Genomic DNA, 14238 nt, shown 5'->3' on the forward strand with positions numbered 1-14238 from the left:
GCTGTGTACTTCCAGGTCAACAGTCATCTCTCATACTAATTCCCCAAAACCTCACCACATATACTGTTTCCTTCTCTCAGCTTATCCCAACTTCTAAGCGACTTCCACTTGTCCTCTGGAATTCACAGTCTATCCTGAGAGACATTATCTATATTCTTTACTTCTTTTTTCTTGCTTTAACAGAAATCTTACTCTTCCCTGAGAACCTTGCTTCTTGTCCTGTAGCCCTCTAAAGTAAAAAATTTTTCCCACAGTTCTTTTTTTTTAAGATTTTATTTGTTCATTCACTCATTTATCCATTCATTCATTCTCTCTCATACAGAAAGAGAGAGGCAGAAACATAGGCAGAGGGAGAAGCAGGCTCCTTGCAAGGAGCCCTATGCGGCACTCGATCCCAGACCCCAGGATCATGCCCTGAGGCAAAGGCAGACGCTCAACCACTGAGCCACCCAGGCGTCCCTTTCCCACGGTTCTTGTACCACAGGGTTGAGATATGGAGTAGTACACCATACTCTGAACTTCTGGTCTTCAGACCATATCATCCTTCACTGTTGTGACACCTACAGGCCACGTGATGTATTGTTATTCCCTGCAACACCACTCCTGTCATTATTATTGAAAATTTCAATATCTGTTAGCTGATTGTTCTGAGATGTTAGCTTCTTATTTTAAAAATTCCTCTCCTCTTGGATTCTATCATATATCATGATTTGCTCTAGACCTTGTCATTTCAAAACATCTTCAGTTTTTCTGTAATCTGAATATTAGGCATCTATATCTCTGTTATCACCTGATACCCTTTAATTCCCCAAATTCAACAATTCATTGATCTCACCAAGACCTCTAATTCATCAGTTCCACCACTGTCTTTTTTTTTAATTTTTATTTATTTATGATAGTCACATAGAATGAGAGAGAAAGAGAGGCAGAGACACAGGCAGAGGGAGAAGCAGGCTCCATGCACTGGGAGCCCGACGTGGGATTCGATACCGGGTCTACAGGATCGCGCCCTGGGCCAAAGGCAGGCGCCAAACCGCTGCGCCACCCAGGGATCCCCAGTTCCACCACTGTCTTATTCCTTGATGTCCTCCTCTCATTTCTTTACTGAGCTTAAATTCTAGTCAAATATTAAAATCAATTATTTACATCTAGTTGCAACTCTGTTACCTCTCTCTCACTTTTTCTATACAGTACTAAAAATCCAACTCACACTACTCCATGCTAGTATCTCTAGAGAAGCTGGAGGAAAATATGAGCATGCTGACCAGTCTTGCTTTAAATTTGTAATTTCAGGGGTGCCTGGGTGGCTCAGCCAGTTAGACATCTGCCTTCAGCTCTGGTCATGATCCCAGGACCTGGGGCAGGGAGGCTCCTTCTCCCTTTCGCCCCTGCTCACTCTCTTGTTATCTGTCTCTCAAATAAAGTCTTTTTAAAAATATAAAAATTCATAATTTCAACCTTAAGGGACCCCCTTTAAGGGAACTGCTGCCTGGCAATCATAACCTTACTGACTTGTAGAAGACTCTTATACTTAGCCCTTTTCTTTCAAAACTCCCAATAGCTCCTTCCCAATCTTTGCTCTCACTGATGATCTTGCTTTCTGTTTTTTGTTTTTTGTTTTTTTTTGAAATATTTAATTTATTTATTCATGAGAGACACAGAGAGAGAGGCAGAGACACAAGCAGAGGGAGAAGCAGGCTCCATGCAGGGAGCCCAATGCAGGACTTGATCCTGGGACTCCAGGATCATGCCCTGAGCCGAAGGCAGGTGCTTAACCACTGAGCCACCCAGGCATCCCTTGCTTTCTGTTTCAATGAGAAAGTTGAAGCAATTGCTTATTCCTCTTCTTACCTTTACCCTTTGACTTCTAGACAAAACCTCTTCTTGATTATAGCTAATAGGCACATATAATAGGAAAAGTGGCCCAAATGCTAATAAGAAGCCTATCAGCAAAACAGTTAAACTTCATAAGAAAGGAATACTCTAGTTCCATGATATCTTCTCTTCAGGAAGCAGGGTTTTCTCTGCTCTTCAGTTTCTCTGGTCCCATTATTGCTTCTTTCACTTCTGGAACTACAATTTATAAAACTCTTTTTTTTCCTCTCTCAAAAGGTAATACAGTTAAAATATCTCCTTGGATCTGTTTTAGAATTAAAATATCTTCAGATAGAAAGAAAGGAGACTAATTTATTGAATGCCTTTTTGTGTGCCAGGTAATGTGCTAGGTAGACACATTAACTCATTCTTCAAAACAGCCCTACAATATGGGTTTTATTATTTATTTATTTATTTATTTATTTATTTATTTATTTTCCCTATTTTTTTTTAATTTTTTTTTAATTTATTTATTTATGATAGTCACGCAGAGAGAGAGAGAGAGAGAGGCAGAGACACAGGCAGAGGGAGAAGCAGGCTCCATGCACCGGGAGCCCGATATGGGATTCGATCCCAGGTCTCCAGGATCGCGCCCTGAGCCAAAGGCAGGCGCCAAACGGCTGTGCCACCCAGGGATCCCTATTTTCCCTATTTTTAAAGTAAGAGAGTGAAATTCAAAGAAGTTAGGTTATGAAATGCATAGTTTAGATATGCTTTAAAACAACCAACTACAAGGTGCTTCTGGTACTACATGTAAATGTCACTTCATGTAAACGATCCTGATCCTGGCTTCTCAGTACTGAGGCTCCTATAGCACTTTTTAGATTTCTCAGACTGCCTCCATTACCATAGTAATTTTTTTTTTTTTTTTTTTTTTTTTTACATTGGAAGAGGCCAGAGTCTCAGCTGTCACATCTAAAAGTTTAGTATGTTTGCATGATCCTTCCTTTGGCTTTATTTCCAATCTCAGACTTTATTGCTCTCAGTAACCCTGCAATAAGAAGGTGAAATATTTCTGGTAAAACTGACGAGTTTAAAGCCTCTTGTAAAATTTTGAAAGTTAAGGGGAAATCTTTGGTATTGGATTATTTATATAATAATTAAAAATTTTTAAACCCTTAAATATTTATTATACTAATGCCTCATTCACCTAGTATCAAGAAAGAATGAGTAATTGCTGATAAGTGTGGAATTTATCGAGTACTGAAACTGTATTGTAACAAAAAAATATCCTTTTTGGTAGAAATTTTCTAAAATATATATTTTCTTGTCATTTTTAATTTTTCTGGTCATCTCAGGGTTTTCATTACAAATACATCAGTTATTATACCATGCTGAGATATATAATAGCACCTCAACAAAACATTGGAGTTTTTTACTGTTTTTTACTGTTTGTAGATTACTGTCCGTTTCCAAATATTGTATATTTTTAATATAATTTTCCCCCAACTTCCTTGCTGACAAGCTTTCGTCTCTTGGTACTGTAAGCCAACCTCTTTCATGTATTATTTTCTAATTATGTTTTATATCTGCTGTAATGTAAGAAATGAATTAGTCAAGCTAAAAATCACTTATCTGGAATTTTAGAACTGTAAAAGGGTAATTATCATTTATCAAATAAGCTTCTTACCTTTTTAGACTGTGAACATATTTGAGGGCATGATAAAGAGTTATGGATTATTTTCAATACATGGAACATATGTATACATAATTTTGCATATTGTTTCAGGAGTTTTATAGTTTTCCTCAAGTTCTCTCATGGACATCAGATTAAAAACCTCTTGAACAAATTCACATTTGTCTAAGTTGCATTTATAAAAGCAGTGTTCCTGCTTGCAAACTCAATTTAGAAAATATCAAATACATAAAGAACAGCAGTGACAAAAAATGTTGATTCAGGAAGCATCAATTCTACCGACCATTGAGGATGACATTAACACTTATTTACTTAGTGAATATCACTTTGGAATTACCAATAAATGAACTTAAAACTTTCACTGTTAGTTTATCTATAGATAAAGGATCTTCCATGTTGGAATAAGTTCAGGGCTGACTGAAAGTTAGTAAACCTCATTCTCTCACTGTTAACTTCTTTGTCTTATGCCAGACAATTAACGAACCTTCCACTTTCCTCATCTGCAAAGCAAGAAAGTTGCACTAGTCTGGGAATCTCTAGTTCCTTGTAAAGCTAAAAAAGAAAACATAAATAATAAAGGTCTGAATACAAAGAACTGACTTGGTTCTCCTATAAGTAGTATGGTCATTATGGTGAATATTTTGATTGCTTGGCTTACTTATTTTCTGTGTGGCAGATAACAAAAATTCCAGATGAATCAGACAACTATCCATGGATGTTCTCAGTGTACAAAGCTTTATACAAGCTAACTGTAGTTAGATTGAAAAGAAGGCTAACCTTGTTAAATATTACCAGGTAGTACAGTACTATTTAGTGGTACATAATTGGCGCAGAATTAGAATCTTTTAGCATTTTTAATAATAGGACCTAAGGGTGACCCAAGATTCTGATGATGTTTTGCTGGTATTTGCCCTTATATAATTTGCAGATTTTTTTAGTCAGAGACTAAAAGTCAATTGGCTTTAGGTTTCCAAATTATCATTTATGGTTTTATTTTTTGTTTTTAATTAGGCAAGTGAAACTTGAGATGGATCAGTACAAAGAAGACCTATCTAAAATGGAAAAAGAAATAATGTACCTAAAACGAGATGGAGAAAATAAAGTAATGCATCTCTCTCAGTTAGACATGATCTTAGAACAGACAAAGACAGAACTAGATAAGAAGACAAATTCTGGTAAGCTAACAGGTTAGCTGAGCTGAGCTGCCTGTTTATTTATATTTAAAAAGTAGAATAAAGTGAGAATTTGAGTTAGTAGGACTGGAAAGGACAATATGTATTTTATAGCCTCTTGTAGGTGAATAGAATTCGATATTCTTAATTATAATTATTTACAAATTTTTAATAAATGGTTTTTATATAGTTCTAAAATTATTCTCTCTGGCACATTGAGTTTAAATAAAATGTTTTTAAAACTAAAATTATTCTTTGCTTTCAACAGTGAAGGAATTAGAAAAATTACAGCACCACACTGAAACTGAACTAACAGAAGCTTTGCAGAAACGGGAAGCATTAGAATCTGAACTCCAGAATGCTCATGGAGAATTAAAAAGTACTTTAAGACAACTTCAGGAATTGAGAGATGTACTACAGAAGGCTCAATTATCATTAGAGGAAAAATACACTACTATAAAGGATCTTACGGCTGAACTTAGGTGCGTTAAATAATAAGAAATGATATCACTTTTAGAGATATTTCACTTTATTACTCTGACTCCTTGGGTCATATAGTAAAGTTTTTTGCTTAATTCTGGATGTCTAAATTTCTCAACTGCCTTTGGCTCACTGTTCATCCCAGTCAGCCTGTCTTTATACTCCATCTAACTAGTTCAGCCATTCCTTGTGACTAATATTTCTATCCTTGGTCTTTAGACCATTTTATTCTGACCCTCTCCTATATTATGTAGTGGTAAAGAATAATTAGGGCAGTATACAGCAGTGGTTAATAGCAAAATGATATTAATAATAACATGTTTTCTTTATATTAAGCCTTTATTTTGTGCCAGGATTATGCCAGGGCTCCCTATATGATCTTACTCATTTCTTTACAATAAACCTATCGTATACATATTAGCACCTTTTTACACTTAAGAAAACTGGGGCTTGGGATCCCTGGGTGGCGCAGCGGTTTGGCGCCTGCCTTTGGCCCAGGGCGCGATCCTGGAGACGCAGGATCGAATCCCACATCGGGCTCCCGGTGCATGGAGCCTGCTTCTGCCTATGTCTCTGCGTGTCTCTCTCTCTCTCTCTCTCTCTCTCTCTCTCTCTCTCTATCATAAATAAATAAAAATTTAAAAAAAAAAGAAAACTGGGGCTTGAGAAAATTAAGTAAAATACTCAAACTTAGATAATAAGGTCCAGAGAAGGGAGTTAAACACAAGTCTGACCAACTCTAAAATCTGGGTTCTTAGATTACCAGTGATAACATAAAATGCTGTTCCAGCACACATCTTTGGTCAGTGCGGGTAGAGAGCCAGACCAGAACTAAGATGTAGGAAATAGATTCTGAGAAGGAAAGCAGAATTACAAACCAGAATGTGAAATGTGGGATGACAGGAGAGAGAGCAGCAAGAAGACCCAGGAACTTAGATATCATCCCATGACTCAGTGAAGGACCCCCATCTCTTTTCTACCCACAAACTCATTCATAGTAAATTTCATATAGCTTTAAATACCGTGTGTCAGGGGCAGCCCAGGTGGCTCAGCGGTTTAGCGCCGCCTTCAGTCCAGGACATGATCCTGGTGTCCTGGGATTGAGTCCCACGTCGGGCTAACCGCATGGAGCCTGCTTCTCTCTCTGCCTGTGTCTCTGCCTCTCTCTCTCTCTCTGTTTGTCTCTCATGAATAAATAAATAAATAAAATCTTTTAAAATGCATGCATACATACATACATACATACTGTGTGTCAGACTTCCAGACTCACATCTCTAGTAATGATCTCTTCCCCAAACTGCAGACTCAAATATCTAATGATTTACTTGTTACCTTTGCTCAGGTATTCTTTTTAAGATTTTATTTATTTATTCATGAGAGAGAGAGGCAGAGACCTAGGCAGAAGGAGAAGCAGGGTGCCTGCAGGGAGCCCTATGTGGGACTTGATCCTAGAACCCCAGGATCACATCCTGAGCCAAAGGCAGATGCTCAACTGCTGAGCCACCCAGGCATCCCTCACTCAAGTTTTTTTTTTTTTTTTTTCCTCACGTATTTTTAAGAGGCATCTTAAGCTTGGCCAAAACAGAACTCTTTTTTTTTCTTTGTAACTCTACCCTTCATCCATCTCAGAATCAGGCAATTGCTCAAACCAGAAATCTGTTGTATCTCTTTTCCTCTTTTTTTTTTTTTTATCCAGTCTTTAAGGAATTCATGTGAACTCTATTTCCAAACATATTCTGAAATCTGTTGATTTCTTGACCTCTTTTCTCTTACCACTTTAGCATAAGCCATCATCATCTCTTACCTGGCCTGTTGCTGTGGTTTCCCTAATGGTCTCTCCAGTTAAATTCCTGACCCTTTCCACAGTCCATTTCAGTTTATGATTTAAAACAGAAATGGATTTAAGTTTATTATTTAAAACAAATTAGATTATATTTTCATCCCTGCTTAAGCCTTCCAATTGCTTCCCAAAATATTCAGAATAAAATCCAACCTCCTTGGGAAATGTAAATCAAAACTATAATAAGATACTGCTTCACACCCACTCGGATGACCATGATAAAAATAAAAAAACCAAAAACTGAAAATGACAAGTGTTAGCAAGTGTGTAGAGAAATTGTAACCCTCATACATTGACGTTGAGAAACTAAAATGATACAGTTGACTATGGAAAAGTGGCAGTTCCTCAATAAGTTAAACATAGAATTACCATGTAACTCATAAGTTATTTACCCAAAAGAGTTAAAAACAGATGTTCAAAAAAAATTGTGCACAAATGTTCATAGCAGCTCTATTAACAATAGTCACTAAGCAGAAACAACCCAAATATCTATCAGTAGTTGATAAATACAATGTGATATATACATACAGGGAATATTATTCAGTCATGAAAAGGAATAAAGTACTAATATCTGCTGTAACATAGATGAACCTTGAAAACATTAAGCTAAATAAATAACCAGATATGTGTGTATAATTCCATTTATGCGAAATATTCAGAATTAGCAAATGCATAAAGATAGAAAGCATCTTAATGGTTGCTGGGAACCAGGCTGGGACAATGGAAAATAATTGCAGATGGATATGAAATTTTCATTTGGAGTGATGAACAAGTACTGGAAATAGTGGTGATGGTTACACAACATTGTGAATTTACTTAATGTAACTGAATTGTATATACACTTTTAAAATGATCAAAATGGTAAATGGTTAAAATGGTAAACCTTGTATGTATGTTACCACAATTAAAAAAAAAAAAAAGCCAAGCTCCTTAGCATAGAATATAAAGCCCTACATGATAGGGTTCCTGCCTGTTTCTCTGGCCTTATTTCATACTGTTCCCCTTTCTCCTGACCTTTTTGTTGGTACTTAAAACTTGATAAATTTTTCCTACCTTTTGACTTTGCAGTAGCTGTTTCTTTGGCCTGAATTAATGGTTCAATGGCCAACTTCTTGCCCTTCATGTTACTTCAGAGGGCCCTTTTCTGACCACCTACTCTCAAGTAGCTACCCAGGCACTATCTCATCACTGTATTTAATGCTCTAACATAGCACTTTATATTTTTCTTGTTTATTATTTATAGTCTGTCTTCTTTACTGGACCTATTCATATGTATGCTCCATGTGATGAAGGACATCTGTTTTGTTGACTATTAAATTCAAAGTACATAGAATCCTGATATATAGGAAGCATCCAGTAAATATTTGCTAAATGGTTAAGTGAATGAATGGATGAAAGAAGTAAAAATGAAATCTTAAATTCTAGCTAATGGCTGAATTTTTGGAAGCTCAGCTATTCACTTATACAACGATTATCTTTAGAATTCATTTAATAATAACTTATTAGTGTAGCCTTGTATTTTATAACTGCTGAGATCTTTTTTTAAGATTTTGTTTATTCATGAGAGACACAGAGAGGCAGAGACATAGGCAGTGGGAGAAGCAAGCTCCCTGAGGAGAGACCAATGTGGGACTCCATCCCAGGACCCCAAGATTGTGACCTGAGCCGAAGACAGACACTTAGCCACTAAACCACCCAGGCGTCCCAACTGCTGAGATCTTTTTATAAGTGCTGAAAATATTTTTTTAAAAGATTTTTTGAAAAAGAACCTTTTTAAAAAAAAGATTTTTAAAAAAGCCTTTTAAAAAGATTTTTTAAAAAAGAATCTTTTTAAAAAAGATTTTTTAGAAAGGAATCTTTAAAAAAAGATTTTTAAAAAAAGAATCATCTTTTTAAAAAGATTTGACTGATTGATTTGAGAGAGAGAGAGAGAGAGAGAGAGAGAGAAGAGCAGCATGTGAGTGAGGGAAGGAGCAGAGGGAAAGGGACAGACTCTGCGCTGATTATAGAGCCTGATGTGGGGCTTGATCCCATGACCCAGAGATCATGACCTGAGCTGAAATCAAGAGTTGGTCACTCAACTGACTTAGCCACCCAAGCGCCCCTAATTGTTAAGACTCCTAAGAGAATAGTAAATAGTTTATAAAAGAATTTCAGAATCTGCTTTTTAAAACCAGTACCTTTGTTCAGTATTGTTCATATTTAAGACTGGAAAACCACATGAAGATTTTAAAGGTCAACATTTTTATTTATTTTTTATCTTTTTAAATATTTTATTTACTTATTCATGAGAGACACAGAGAGAGGCAGAGAGAGAGGCAGAGACAGGAGAAGCTGGCTCCGTGCAAGGAGCCCGATATGGGACTCAGTCCCAGGACTCTAGGATCATTCCCTGAGCTGAAGGCAGATGCTCAACTGCTGAGCCACCCAGGTGTCCCAACAACATTTTTAGCCTTTGTCGTATCAGAACATAGAGTTCCAAATTAAAATTCTTTTATTGCATTTTCTGATCTGCGTGGTAGTAGTCATAAAGTTGTGTCAGTATTAAGCATTTTTATAGTATAAAATTATAAATAAAGGATTTAGGAGAGCTAGAATTTATTTAAAAAATTTCTGTATTAGACTCCAATACTTCACTATATGTAAGGTGTCATTTGAGTGAAATTCCCCTGAGAAACAGAGTGGTCATTTACTGAGCTATGGATATCAGAGATACCAACCATGAGATAAATGCCTCATTCATTTGCAATAAACTTACAACGATGATACAGAAAAGACTTTCAAATGCTTCCTTGACCTGTAAATGAAAAATTTGGACATATTTTAAAAACTCTTACACTAATTCAGCCTTATACCTTGGGAATGCTTTAACATTTAGCTTAAATTGTCTATAGTAGTAGTGTTAGAGTTAACTTTTGCCTTTTGAGAATTCTCTATTAAAGTAACTGTATTAATATCAATCATTTTCTTTATACATTATTTCTTTAATTTGAGCCCTTTCAACCAGAAATAATTGCATATGTCTTATTACTTAAAGGAAGGTAACCCAATTGACTTAATTTTTAAAAAACGTAATATTCCTACTATTTCCTTTGTTCTTTTTCTTTTGGTGAATTACAGAGAATGCAAAATGGAGAATGAAGATAAGAAGCAAGAACTCCTTGAAATGGATCAGGCACTTAAGGAGAGAAATTGGGAACTAAAGCAAAGAGCAGCTCAAGTTAGTTTTCTTACTTATAATTTAATGAAATTTTCTGTTACAGTGCAGTCACACAGGGTTTCAGAGGTCACCACTTTTTGGCAAAATGGACATTTTTAAAGCATATATGTTTTTCTGTGCACATTAATATATTTTTTAAAGATTTATTATTTATTTATTTATTTATTTATTTATTTATTTATTTATTTATTTATTTATTTATGATAGACACAGAGAGAGAGAGGCAGAGACACAGGAGAAGGGAGAAGCAGGCTCCATGCCAGGAGCCCGACATGGAACTTGATCCCGGGACTCCAGGATCACGCCCTGGGCCAAAGGCAGGCACTAACCACTGAGCCACCCAGGGATCCCGCACATTAATATTTTAAAAATTAGAAATATATCTTCATCTTGCTATTTTTATAGCAAGTGGATTTTTGAGAATGAAAGTTAGCTTATTAGTGTTTGAACCTTTTGATCTCTTACATTACTGCATATCAGGAGACAATGGGATTAGAAGAGTTACTCTAACTCCTTTAAATAGTGTGTTTGTTGGAGGAACAAAAATATTCAAAAGGCATTATTTAGCAGCATCTTTTTTAAAGTCTTTATTTCTTAGACCAATTTTAGGTTCACAGTGACATAGAGCAGAAGGTACAGAGATTTCCCATATACTCCTTGTTGCCATAAACACCCAGCCTTCCCAATTATCAACATTCCCCACCTGAGTGGTACATATGTTAATAGTTGATGAGCACACACATAATCACCCAAACCCCATAATTTACATTACAGTTCACTCTTGGTGTGTACATTCTCTGAGTTTGGACAAATGTTTAATGACATGTATCCATCATTATGGTATCATCCAGGGTATTTTCACTGCCCTAAAAATCCACAATGCTCCACCTAGTCATCCTTCTTCCTCTTCCCCAATCCTAATAACCACTGATTTTTTTATTGTCTCATTTTCCCTTTTCCAGAATGTCATATAGTTGAAATCATATAGTACATAGTCTTTTCATATTGAGTTATCTCAGTAATATTCATTTAAGTTTTCTCTACATCTTTTCATTGCTTGATACCTTATTTCTTTTAGCACTGAATAATATTCCATTGTCTAGGTGTACTACAGTTTACTGACCTACTGAAGGACATCTTGGTTGCTTCTAAGTTTGACAATTATAAATAAAGCTGCTGTCAACATCTGTGTACAGGTTTTTGTGTAGATATAAGTGTTCAACTCCTTTTAATTACCAAGGGCCAAGGTTGCTGGATCATATGGTAAGATTATGTTTAGTTTTTAAAAACACTTCCAAATTGTGTTCCCAAGTGGCTTGTACCATTTTTGCATTCTTACCGGCAATGAATTTGAATTCCTGTTGCTCCACGTTCTGGGTAGTATTTGATGTTGTGAATGTTTTGGATTTTGGCCGTTCTAATAGGGGTATAGTGGTATCTCCTTGTTAATTTGCACTTCTCAGATAACATATGACATAGGGGGTATTTTCCTGTGCTTATTTTTCTATCTGCATATCTTTGGTGAGGTGTGTTACAGTGTTTGGCTCATTTTTTAATTGAGTTGTTTTCTTATTGTTGGATTTTAAGAGTTCTTTGTATATTTTGGATACAAGTGCTTTTTCAGAGGTGTTTTTTACAAATATTTTCTTCCAGTTTGTGGCTTTTATTCATAGTCTTTTGACACTAGCTTTTACAGAGCAGAAGTTTTTAATTTTAATGATGTCCAGCAATTCCTTTCGTGAATTGTACCTTTGGCTTTCTATCTAAAGAGTCCACCCATGGTCATCCAAGATATTCCTCTGTTATCTTCTAGAAGTTTTATAGTTTTGCAAGCTATATCTAGGTCTAGGATCCACTTTGAGTTAATTTTTCAACCATTTGTTGAAAAGACTTTTTTCTCCATTGTATTGCCTTTGCTCCTCTGTCAAAGGTTAGTTAACATAGTCTCTAGATTCTATTCTGTACAATTATTTATTCACCTGTTTTGGTTTGGGCTTTGTTTTTTTTTTTTGTTTTTGTTTTTTTTTGTTTTTTTTTTTTTGTTTTTGCCAGTACCACAGTCTGTTTACTGTAGCTGTTTAGTGTCTTGAAGTCAGATAATGTCACGTTTCCAACTTTGTAATTCTTTAGTATCATGTTGGATATTCTGGATGTTTTACTCTCCATGTAAGCTTCAGAATCAGTTTGTCAATATCCACAAATTAACTTGCTGGAATTTTGATTGGAATTGCCTTGAATGTATAGATTTAGTTAGGAAGAACTGACATCTTGAATCTTGATGATCCTGAGTCTTCCTGAGTCTTCCATGAACATGGACTCTCTATTTGTTTTCTTTGATTTCTTTCACTGGAGTTTTATAGTTTCTCTTTATAGATCTTATATATATTTGGTTAGAGTTATAACTAAGTATTTTTTTGGGGGAGGTGCTAATGTAAGTCATATTATGTTTTTAATTTCAAATTCTTGTTCATTGCTGGTACACAGGAAAGTGACTTATGTGTATTCCTTGTATCTTACAACCCTGCTATAATCACTTACTAACTCTAGGAATTATTTTGGCAAATTTTTTGGATTTTCTCCCTAGATGATTATGTCATCTGTAAACATAGTTTTGTATTCCTTCCTAATACGTATATCTTTTATTTCTTTTACTTGTCCTACTGCAGTAGCTAGGACTGCTAGGACAGTGTTGAAAAACAATAGTGAGAAAGAATATCCTTGCCTTGTATCTGATCTTAGTGGGAATGCTTTGAGTTTCTCACCATTAAGTATGAAACTACCTGTTGTTTTTCTGTAGATATTCTTTATAGAGTTGAAGAAGTTCCACTCTATTCCTCGTCTACTGAGAGTTTTTATCGTGAATGGGTGTTGAAATGTCTTTGGTTTGGGTATTAGGATAGTACTGGCCTCATAGAATGAATTAGAAAGTATTTCCTCTGCTTTTGTCTTCTGAATTGGATTGTAGAGAATTGGTATAATTTCTCTCAGTGAAGCCATTTGGACCTGCTGCTTTCTATTTGGGAATTAATTAAAATCTATTTGGGAATTTAATTAATTAAAATCATTAATTTAATTTCTTTAATAAATATAAGCTTATTTAGGTTGTCTTTTCTTGGATGAGTTTTGGCAGATTCTGTCTTTCAAGTAATTCGTGTATTTCATCTAATTTTATTAAATTTGTAATCAGAAAGTTGTTACAGTATTCCTTATCCTTTTAATGTCTTTGAGAGTTTTATTAATATCTTCTCTTTCATTTCTGATTACTAATTCATGTCCACTCCGTTTTTCTTAGCCTAGTTAGGGGCATATTGATTTTATTGATCTTTTCAAGAATCAGCTTTTGGGTTTTGTTGATTTTCTCTCTTTATTTCCTAATTTTAGTTTAACTGATTTGTGCTGTTTTATTTTTTTCTTTTTTGTTTACTTTAGATTTAATTTCATCTTCTTTTTCTAGCTTCCGAAAGTGGAAGCTTAAATGATTGATTTCAGATCTTTTCTTCTTTTCTAATATATGCATTTAATGCTGTACATTTTCCTCCAAACACTGCTTTTGCTACATTCCACAATTTTTGCTATGCTACATTGTATTTAGCAGCTTTTATCTAGCATAAAATGAGAAATCATTTATTTGTCATTTATGAACATAGTTGTAGCTTTAAGATTCTATAATACAAGGCTTAAGATTTAGTATTAATAAGCAATTAATATTTTTCTGACTTTTTAAAATAATTTGAGGTGAGTTTATGTTTCAGTATTATCTACTGTAAACAATTTTAAAACACCCAAGCATGCAATTTTTTATGTTACAATAAAGTTGAGTAATAGTTTAATGTTACTTTTGTATTGAGGTTACACATTTGGATATGACTATTCGTGAGCACAGGGGAGAAATGGAACAGAAAATAATTAAATTAGAAGGTACTCTGGAGAAATCAGAATTGGAACTTAAAGAATGCAGCAAACAGGTAAATTATTTTAAATTACATGTTTTATATTGTTTTTAAAAACAACATTT

At 35.0% G+C, this 14238-nt stretch overlaps 1 protein-coding gene across 7 annotated transcripts in view; it reads left to right on the forward strand.

Annotated features, from left to right (window-relative positions):
• CCDC18 (coiled-coil domain containing 18) overlaps positions 1 to 14238 on the forward strand; it is a 103543-nt gene that overhangs the window by 55287 nt on the left and 34018 nt on the right. For all 7 annotated transcript variants that reach the window (XR_008666397.1, XM_055339735.1, XM_055339734.1 and 4 more), the window contains 4 exons: positions 4523 to 4686; positions 4952 to 5165; positions 10124 to 10223; positions 14072 to 14188. Coding sequence is in view for 6 of the 7 variants with exons in the window: in XM_055339735.1 (XP_055195710.1) it covers positions 4523 to 4686; positions 4952 to 5165; positions 10124 to 10223; positions 14072 to 14188 (595 nt within the window). In the remaining variant the exon portion in view is untranslated. The remainder of the gene's footprint in view (positions 1 to 4522; positions 4687 to 4951; positions 5166 to 10123; positions 10224 to 14071; positions 14189 to 14238) is intronic.

Source organism: Nyctereutes procyonoides, unplaced genomic scaffold (genome assembly GCF_905146905.1).
Source record: "Nyctereutes procyonoides isolate TBG_1078 unplaced genomic scaffold, NYPRO_anot_genome, whole genome shotgun sequence".
In the NCBI taxonomy this organism is placed as follows: domain Eukaryota; kingdom Metazoa; phylum Chordata; class Mammalia; order Carnivora; family Canidae; genus Nyctereutes; species Nyctereutes procyonoides.